This window comes from Eucalyptus grandis, chromosome 8, assembly GCF_016545825.1.
Source record: "Eucalyptus grandis isolate ANBG69807.140 chromosome 8, ASM1654582v1, whole genome shotgun sequence".
NCBI classification, from domain to species: domain Eukaryota; kingdom Viridiplantae; phylum Streptophyta; class Magnoliopsida; order Myrtales; family Myrtaceae; genus Eucalyptus; species Eucalyptus grandis.
The window spans coordinates 17,798,192-17,807,965 of record NC_052619.1 but is presented as its reverse complement, the minus strand read 5'-3'; the positions used below and the strand labels follow the sequence as shown (position 1 = coordinate 17,807,965).

At 39.6% G+C, this 9,774-nt stretch overlaps 1 protein-coding gene across 1 annotated transcript; it reads left to right on the top strand.

Moving 5' to 3' along the window:
* The first annotated feature begins 8,929 nt into the window (after window positions 1-8,929).
* Window positions 8,930-9,318, top strand: LOC120287033 (nucleolar protein 3-like). The gene is made up of 2 exons (XM_039299677.1): window positions 8,930-8,993; window positions 9,044-9,318. The coding sequence occupies exons 1-2, from the start codon at window positions 8,930-8,932 to the stop codon at window positions 9,316-9,318; spliced, it is 339 nt and encodes a 112-aa protein (XP_039155611.1).
* The last annotated feature ends 456 nt before the right edge of the window (window positions 9,319-9,774 follow it).

Here is a 9,774-nt window from a genome sequence, read left to right as displayed (position 1 = left end):
ATCATGCAAGGAAACTAAAGAGGCTTGACCTACATTCTGCAAGTTCTGAACTTCGCATCCCAGAGCATAAATTTGGCCTCGCATCTCCATAAGAACATCAAGCACTCTGTGAAAGTCCGCCGAATTATTAGTCTAAGTACTGGCCTCTGCATGATCAGTCTGAGGTGTATTGGTAGATGATGGCATTTCTGTACGAGCACCCAGATTTGGCGATGAAACCTCATGACCTTCCTTAGGAAATTGAGAGGCATAGATGTCTTTTGGATCTGCAGGTGAACGACTAACATCTTCACTAGTAAAAGCAATTGAAGATGTACCTCTTTTTCAGTAACTTCCCCTATTTCATTGCCTTCAGGCAGTGAGAAGTACTCTTCATGCTCTGTTTCCTCTTGTTCACCTTTGCCCTCTTCTTCTTCCACAGTCCTTTCTTTCTCTGCTTCTTTTCTCAATGATTCTCTTTCTCCACTTCTTTGCTCTGACTCTTCTCTGTCTTGATCCTGTCTCTCCTTTGTCTCTTGAACGAAACGACGTAAGCTTCTAAGTGCGAAAATTATAATATCTTCCTCATCTTCTTCATCCTCCAAGATGAGTGCTCTTCTTTTCCTAAATGGAGCAACCATGGGCTCCTTCCCTTTCCGTTTTGCAGCTGAAGAGACTGGGTGAGTTTTGACAGGGGTTTTCTCCTTGAATCTTTCCAAAGCCTTGTTAAGTTTATTCAGACGCATTTTGGAAACCATTTTCAGTCCCACCACCATTTGATCGCAGGTTCGAATACATAGAATCCTGGGAGGCTGAATATTCAAGTGTCTGAATAACTTAGTGACGAGTGCTGAGTAAGAAAGTTGGCCCTTGTCTTTCACCACCATTCTGTACATATGGAACATGATAGTGTGTGGAAAGAAAACTTTTTGCCAGCGTTAATGACATACATTAGCTTTGCCTCCGAGTTTGAAACATCAGTCTTCGAAGTCGATTTGGGTCTGAAGCAGTTGATCACTATCTTGTGAAGCAAAATATTTGAGGCATTCATCCTCACATATGAAATTCGTCCTTCCGCCATTCCATACCGAACAAATTCTACCATCGCACGTCCATGTGTCCATGTCAATTACATAGTCCTGATTTTGAACACTAAATGAGAATCTATTCGCATCCAAAAAACTTATATTAGAATAGAAGTAAACAATGAGTTCATCATAAGCCTCTGTCTCCCAGAACAAAACCATTATAGTTGAAGAAGATTGAATTTCTCTCGCAGCTTAATATTTAGAGAATCAAGAAAATCAAAATCCACACTTTTAGGGTTGATCATCCCCCGCTTTAGCAACTTAGAGTAAAGACGCGTGTATTCCTCCGAGTGAAACAATTCCATCCTATTGCTTCAAATATTCACTGCAACACCCATTCTAGGCTTAAAATGAGTGTACATCTTATCATCATCATTCCCATCAGGTTGACTCAGCCCTCCAACATGTGGATTGCTTGGGATATTTGCAAATGCTTCTTCTGCTGACCCTGCAGGAGCAATTTCCAATCGTTCCATTGTGCGTAAAATGTAGATTTCATTTTGATACCCTTTCTCTTTAAAAAATTCATCAATATAGTTCAAGAAAGTACCACCCTTCTTCAAAGCAAAGTAAAGCTTAAAAATAAAAGCGGGCTTTTGAGTTCTTACGGGTTATGCATCTTCGATGATTCTATCCTTTGCTCGATGATCAATATCCTAAGGTCTAGATGGAGGAGATGGACACTGTTGAGAATGTTGTGGGCTTTGCTGCTGTCTGGAAGATTCTTCTTCCTCGGTGAGGTCAAAATGCGTAGGACCCTCACACATTTGTTATGGTCCCCTGTTCGCGATCCTTGAAGACTTTCTTTGGAACGACATTCTTCACAGTCTTTGAGAGATTCCAAGCTTGTTTCACAAGAAAGGTGAGAACTTTTCGAGGATTAAACAAGAGAAGAAAAGAGAAGTTGAAGATCTGTGCTTTCTTAGGGTTTTGAAAGTAAAATGAAGAAGAATCGACAGTATATAAAGCAATTGAAACGAGGCATACAGAACAACGTAAAAAGGAAAAATAAAAATGCCTTTTCAAAAAATAACTGCCTTTTTGAAAAAATAGATAACTGTTATTTCAAAAATAACTTCTTTTTCGAAAAGGAATGATTGCAATAGTTACGAAAACTGGGGATGATAACATCAATCAATTATAGATTAATAGATAATCGTACCTTTTCGAGATTTTATTCGACATATAAAATTCTAAAATAGAAATAACTTATAGTCTTGAATCTTGATCATCTGAGTCTATATATCTTTAGACTTTTAGCCCTAAGTCTGAACTTCTTCAGACTTTAAGATGTTGAGTCTGGAACGAATAAACTTGAATTGACTTTTCTCCAAAGGCTTTGTAAAAATGTCCGCCAGTTGATTCTTCAAGTCAATGAACTGTATCAAAACTTCTCCATTATGAACATGATCTCTAATGAAATGATGTCGAATCTCTATATACTTTGCTCTTGAATGAAGAATTGGATTCTTGGTGAGATTGATTGTGCTGGTGTTGTCACATTTTATCTCAGTGCATGACTCTTCAATTCCAAAATCTCTTAGCTGTTGTTTTAACCACAGAATTTGTGAATAGCAACTTCCAAGAGCCACATACTCTGCTTTTGCTGTAGAAAGAGCTACGGTATTTTGCTTTTTTGAAAACCAAGATACTATTTTGTTACCAAGCAATTGACAGGTGTCCGATGTGCTCTTTCTATCAACTCTACAACCAACTAGGTTTACATTTGAATATCCAAGAAGAGTAAAGTCTCATTCTTTAGGATACCAGAGACCTGAATTGGAGGTTGAAGCAACGTATTTGAAGATACGTTTAGCAGCATTCAAATGAGATTCTTTAGGGTCTGATTGAAATCAAACAAAATGTCAAGTCTAGAAGTAGTAAGATAAAGAAGTGAACCAATGATACTCATGTATAGCTTCTGGTCTACTTTCTTCCTCCTTCATCTTTGTCCAGTTTCAAGGAACTTGACATTGGTATATCAGTCTTTTTGCAATTCTCCAGTCCAAACTTTTTGACAAGTTCTTGGGCATATTTTTCTTGGTGAATAAAAGTTCCCTCCTTCAATTGTTTCACTTGAAGCACGATAAAGAAGGTTAATTCACCCATCATGCTTATTTCAAATTCATTATGCATAGACTTAGAGAATTTCTTGCACAGATTTTCATTAGGAGATCCAAAAATAATATCGTCAACATAAATTTGAACAAGCAATAAGTTTTTGCTTTCTCTTTTGATAAACAGTGTAGTGTCTACTTTACCTTTAACAAAGCCATTTTGAATTAAAAACTTACTTAACCTGTCGTACTAAGCTCGAGGTGCTTGCTTTTAACCATATAGTGCATTTTTAAATATGAATATAGAGTCTGGTTTCCTTGGGTCTTCAAAACCGAGAGGTTATTCCACATAGACTTCCTCTTGTATAAATCCATTTAGGAAAGCACTTTTGACGTCCATTTGGAATAACCTGAAATTCTTATAACAAGCAAAAAAGCAAGTAATAATCTAATTGCTTCTAACCTTGTTACTGGTGCGTAAGTCGTCTCATCATAGTCTATCCCTTCTTCTTGTGTATATCCTTTGGCCACGAGCCTTGCTTTGTTCCTTATGACTTTTCCTTTCTCATTCATTTTGTTCCTGAAAACCCATTTAGCTTCAATGATAGATTTACCTTTTGGTTTAGGAGTTAGTTCCCAAACATCATTGATACTAAATTGCCTGAGTTCTTCTTGCATAGCTTCAATCCAGCTTTCATCAGTTAAGGCTTCTTCTATGCTCTTGGGTTCTATTTCAAAAATAAGAGCCACAGCACTAGATTCTTCATGCCTTTTGGATCTTGTACGAATTCCCTCATTAATGTCACCAATAATGAGTTCTTTGGGATGATTAGACTTGTGCTTCCAGTTGCTAGTTGATTTGTCAGATTGTTGATCATTTTCTTCATTTGATTCTTCAATTATCATTCTTTGCTGGTCTTCTGAAGTCTGAGCTGCTTCAGGAGATTTAGACTTCATAGAATCTGGAATAGGTTCAGATTCTTCAAGTTGAGTCTGAATTGATTGATTTTGCATAAAGTCTTGGAATTTGACATTCATCGATTCCTCCACAGATTGAGTCTTTTTGTTGTATACTTTGTAAGCTTTGCTGGTGGTTGAATATCCAAGGAAGATGCCTTCGTCTGATTTTTCTTCAAACTTACCAACTCGATCATTTGCATTTTCAAATTCACCTCCATGGTCTGTTTGTATACTTGAAATAACATACCCTTTCTCATTTTGGACTTTCTCCAATGCTTTGAGTTCTGGTTGGTCCAAAGAGATCCATATGCAAGAGCTGTAGTACACGATTATTGGACACTTGATTTATTGGTTTAAATGAATTTCTTACATGTTTTCCCAACACGCATGGTGTACATAGATCAGACTTTTGGTATGATAGTTCGGGTAGTCCATGAACAAGCTTCTTTGCTAAGATTTTTTCACCAACAATTCAAGTTTTTCAAAAGGCCTTGAGAGGATGCATCAATGTTCCTAGTATTGATTGTGACACAGTAGAACTCTCAATTTCAAAAATCTGATTAAATTCCGCAGTTAATTTCGATTGGATGCGATTTTAGCGAGACCTAGGCTACCAGGTAGTTTTTTAGGGATTTTTGATGCAATTGACTTGTGATCGATTTATCTCGTGTCACAATGTACATCTTCGACACATTAGTGACTCTCGATTGTTGTGAAAATCTCAAAGTTTCAAGTACAGGCACATGGTACCAAAATGACAGAGAAATCGGTTTAGTGCAGTTCGACGAGTATTTTGCAATTATGTGGAATCACCCACACTTAATCGCGTACCTCGTTCGATTCGGCCTATCTCTGATCTCTGATAGATTTTCGACTGCACCATAATAATCCTTGTAGACTAACACGGTCGAGCAGTCGATTCCTAATTGAATACTTAAGTTTGTTGCATTAAAATCCCTTACCGACTTTCCCAAATAGTCTAATTATCTTATGAGTGATCAACTCAGAGAATAGCACTATGCGCGCGTTGATGAAAAGTTCGGCTCATTCAATTGAAAACAGAAGTGGAAAAATCAGACTGTCACATTATATCTGCTTCCACATGCGTATTTAAAATTGAATGGGTCGGCGATGCGTCTTCGAACATCGCTATTATATCGACCAAGTAGGGATGGGCACGTGCTCGGAGGGTCAGGATGTGACAAAAGTGGTCTGGCAACACCATGGTATTGAAAGAGCAACCTAGGAGAGCAAAGAGTCGATGAGACGTTTGTACCTCCACCTTTTTTGTTTAAAGATTGTAATGGTTTAAATTTCGATCATGGATTTTCAATCCTATTTTCAATTGAATAAACCGGGCCTTTCATCGACGCGTCTATAGTGCTATTTTAAGAACTGATCACTCATGAGATAACTAGACTATCTAGGGACGTCATTAAGAGATTTTAGTGCAATATAATTGAGGATTCAACAAGAAATTGGCTACTCGATCGTGTTCATCTGTCGAGATCATTTCGACACAGTAAGATCAATTAAAAATTAAAGATAGGTCGGTTCGACTGAGATGTGTGGTTAAACATGGGTGATTCCACTAAATTGCAAAATTCTCGTCGATCGGCACTAGATTAATTTTTCTATTGTTTTGGTACCCTATGTCCGTATTTGAAATCTCGAAATTTTCACAACCACCGAGAGTCGCCAATGTGTCGGAGAGGTCATTATGGCTCAAAGAAAATCGACCACGGGTCAATTGCACCAAAAATTCGTAAAAGCTACTTGATAGCCTAGGTCACGCTAAAATCGCGTCGATTGAAATTAACTGCGAATTTGAATCCGATTTCAAAATTGAAAGTTATGTCACATCATGAGTCATTTTAGGAACGTCGACTCGTTTCCGAAGATTTTTCTACAAACCAAGACTTTTTGGGAAAAAGACGAGGTAAGGTCATTTTGTCCAGAAAATTCAGAGGATCGTTTTTTATCACACAATTGGGATGTAAGTGAGTTCAGTTGGCAAGGAAAAATGCCAACTTGATTGTGACATCCCAAATTTTCGGTCCTATTTTCTATAAAATAAATCAGACATTTCTTTGACATGCCTATGGGGCTATTCTCAGAGCTGATCACTCTCGAGATAACTAGACTATCTGGGAAACCATTAAGGAATTTTAAGGCAATAGACTTTAAAATTTGACCAAGAATCGGCTTCTCGACTGTGTCCATCTTTAGAGGCCATTACGACACGTTAAAATTCGATTTGAGATCGAGGTAGGTTGGTTTGGCTGAGATATATGGCTAATCATGGGTGACACCACTAAATTGGAAAATTCTCGTCGGCCAACATTAGATTGATTTTCTTATTGTTTTGGTATCTTGTGTCCGTATTTGAATCCCTGAGATTTTCACGACAATCAAGAGTCACCAATGAGTTGAGTGGGTTCATTGTGACTCAAAGAAAATCGACCATGGGTCATTTACACTATAAAATTTTTGAAAGTTACTCGGTAGCCTAGGTCACACTAAAAACACGCATGAATGAAATTAACCGAGAATTTGAGTCTGATTTCAGAAATTGAAAATTATGTCATGTCATAATAAATTATAGGAACATCGACTCAGTCTCAGAAGATTTTTCTGCAACTCAAAACTTTTTGAGAAAAAGTCATCCCAGGGCCGTTTTTACTCGGAAAAAGGCCGGGACCGTTTAGTCGCAAAATTGAGATGTGAGGTGGATCAATTGGTGATGAAAAAATACAAATTTGATAATTGAGGTGTCAATTGAATTTATTAAGACCGGTTTGTGTCGATTCAAGGATTGATGGCCAATTGAGAGGAAATCAAAGGAAATTCGTATGCCCCCCCATTGCCTAGTCTTTTGGACCATTTCAAGGCTGCAAGAGGGTGCCTTGGTGGCCTAAGGAGAGCCAAGGAAGACTTGCTTGGCTGTGGATGAAGAGTGGGGGACAAGGGAGAAGAAAAACAAGGCATGTGGCCCCCTCTTCCCTCTCTCTCCTTCGTCTCTCTCCCCCTTGCCGTGCAACCTCCATCCCCTTCCTTGGTGTGCCTTGGAGACTTCTAACTCCAGAGAATAGCTAGCAAGCCGTCGAAGCAAGCTAGCAAGCCACTGCCCTCGCCGTCACGCCATTCGCACCACCACTCGTCGCTCATTGCCCCCGCAAGTTCGCCCGGCCCCGTGTATGTTCCAACCCTGTTCCGCTGCCCTAGCTGCTGTTCCATGATTGGTAGAGCCAAGCTGGAGCTATCCAGCCATCGTGGACCGCCATGCACCCCCACCTCAGCCCGCCGAAGCTTCGCTAGAGCTCCGCCTAGCCATTGCCAGCCCTTGCTCACCTCAACTGGCCCCGGATCAGCCTCAACCAGCAGCAAATAGTGAGCAGGGAAGTGGGTATTCCAGTAGCTTCAAGGCTCATTTTGGAGGTGTTTCGGGTCTCGAAACCTAGGCCCGCTTTGGAGAAAGTCAGCCCCCATCGCGTCCCCGTCGAATTGAACCGAACGGTTCGATAAACAAGTGAGTTTAACTCACTAATCCTTGCTTAGTATACTAATGATGCTTAGGGGTTGATTAGAATTGATTAAGCATGATTAGGTGGATATATTAGATTAGAGTAATTAAATTAGTGATTTTTCGATGCATGGTAAGTGGTTAGATGTAGCCATTAGCGAGTATATAGGTTCTAGTATTTATTGAATGAACCTCAGAATTTTTTCAGATCCGTTTCGGCGTCCAATTAGACATTACAAGCCTAAGTTGGATTTATTGCTAGTTAGTAATTAATTTTTGTATTTATTTATTTATTTATTTTTCGAAAATTCAACCAAGATGGTGGTGACCGGAATTTTATGCTAATTATTATGAGGTAGTTTGTTTATTTATTCAAGCTTTAATTCATGCTCAATAGATTTAATTATGATTTTAGGATTTATTCCAAAATTAATTATTTTTGGGTAATTAACTAAAAGAGAACCGGACATCGGTTGACAAAGTGCCAAAAATGTTTTGGTAGACTACAGAAAATAGTTGGATTTGCAGAAAGGAAATTATAGTATTTTGGCTAAGGCCGGACGTGTATCAACGCACATGTATTTATATCGGGTATGATAAAAATGGGAAATTGATTATGCAATATATCACGCTGGCTCAATGACTATGGATGTCGCCTCTGAGAAAGGCGTTATATTATGTTGGCTTGATGACTAAGCATGTCATCTTGGAGAAAGACATTATGAGTTGTTGACTCAGTGACTCAATACATCACCTTGGAGAATGCACGTGGGCTCGGTGACTAGGTATGTCATCTTGGAGAATGTACATGGGCTCGGTGATTAGGTATGTCATCTTGGAGAAGGCACGTGGGCTTGATGACTCGATATGTCATCTTGGAGAATGCATGTGGGCTTGAGACCAGATATTCCATCTTGGAGAATGTATGATATTTATTTAAAATGACCGGGGGAAGGTCGTGATGACATGTAATCGACTAGGTCAATTGATCGATGTTTTGATTTATGGTGATTGATTGGGTGCCTATTGAACTATATTGAATTGCAGGTGGAATCTAAGGCTAAGGTAAGTCATCTGACTCGTGTTGTGCATAGGCAGCCCTTATGGCATATTCACCTTCTAATCGAGTTTTAGGAGGGTAGAACTCACTGAGACGTAGCGGGACAACATTTCAGGTCCGTAGATGGCAGCACCTCTACCTCCCCCTCCTCCCGAGCATTTTGGTATATCGGAGAGTATTTCAGAGATAGCTTATCACATACCGATAGATCACCACCTTGAGGGATTGGAGTATGTTTTGGTGAAATGCACCATCTGGGTTGATGTGGGTAGAGACGGCTTGGTGCCCCATGAGCATCGATCGTGGTATCGTCACTATCATGATGGGTGAATAGAAGGTCCCATACTGGAAGATGATGTGCCTTTGTACGTCTTAGATGCAGCATTCGAAAAAGGGACTACAAATCCCAAGGACAGAGTGATGATCAATGCCAAAGATCCTAAGCTTGAGGAAAATCCTCATTCTCCAGTGTACTCAGCTGAGGGTGCTAACTGGAGCGAGGAAGGGGAGATTGTGGAGCCTGAGGAGGAGGGACCGGAAGAGGATCAGGAGATGGAAGACCCCAAAGAAGAGCTTAAAGAAGAAGAACCGGAAGAGGAACCAGAGGAGGATCCAGAGGATGATCCAGAGTATGACCCGGATGAGGACTGAGACCTCACTCTGTTTTGCAAACCCCGAGTTGTGAACTGATGTGTCATAGATCAGGCGTTGTGAATAGTATTGTAATATATATTATAAGGTTAGCTTGTATAAAAATGTGGTTATGGTTTTCAAATGTGAAAAATATGGCCATACTTTTCTATCCCATTGTTTTATTGTCTGGGGATTGTTTAACAACTTCTGCTTGCGTAATAACATAAAAGGGTCGGCGATGCGTCCTAGGATATCGCTATTAATCGACCAGGTGAAGGATGGGCGCGCGCTCGAGGATCAGGGCACGACATTGATCGTTGACTTGATAATGGGATTTATGGAAGATGAAATGAGTGGATTCGAAGAGGAATTGAATGAAAATTGAACCAACCCCAACCAAAATTAGCGTGCCCCATGGCTATGACTTGTAGACCACCTCAAACCTTCTAGAAGGGGCATTTTGGTTTGAAAATT

Bases quoted from the DNA above. Each gene is read 5' to 3' on its own strand.
- LOC120287033 (XM_039299677.1), top strand. From the start codon at position 8,930: ATGTGGGTAGAGACGGCTTGGTGCCCCATGAGCATCGATCGTGGTATC. The intron at 8,994-9,043 runs GTGAATAGAAGG...TGTACGTCTTAG, and splicing joins TATCGTCACTATCATGATGG to ATGCAGCATTCGAAAAAGGG.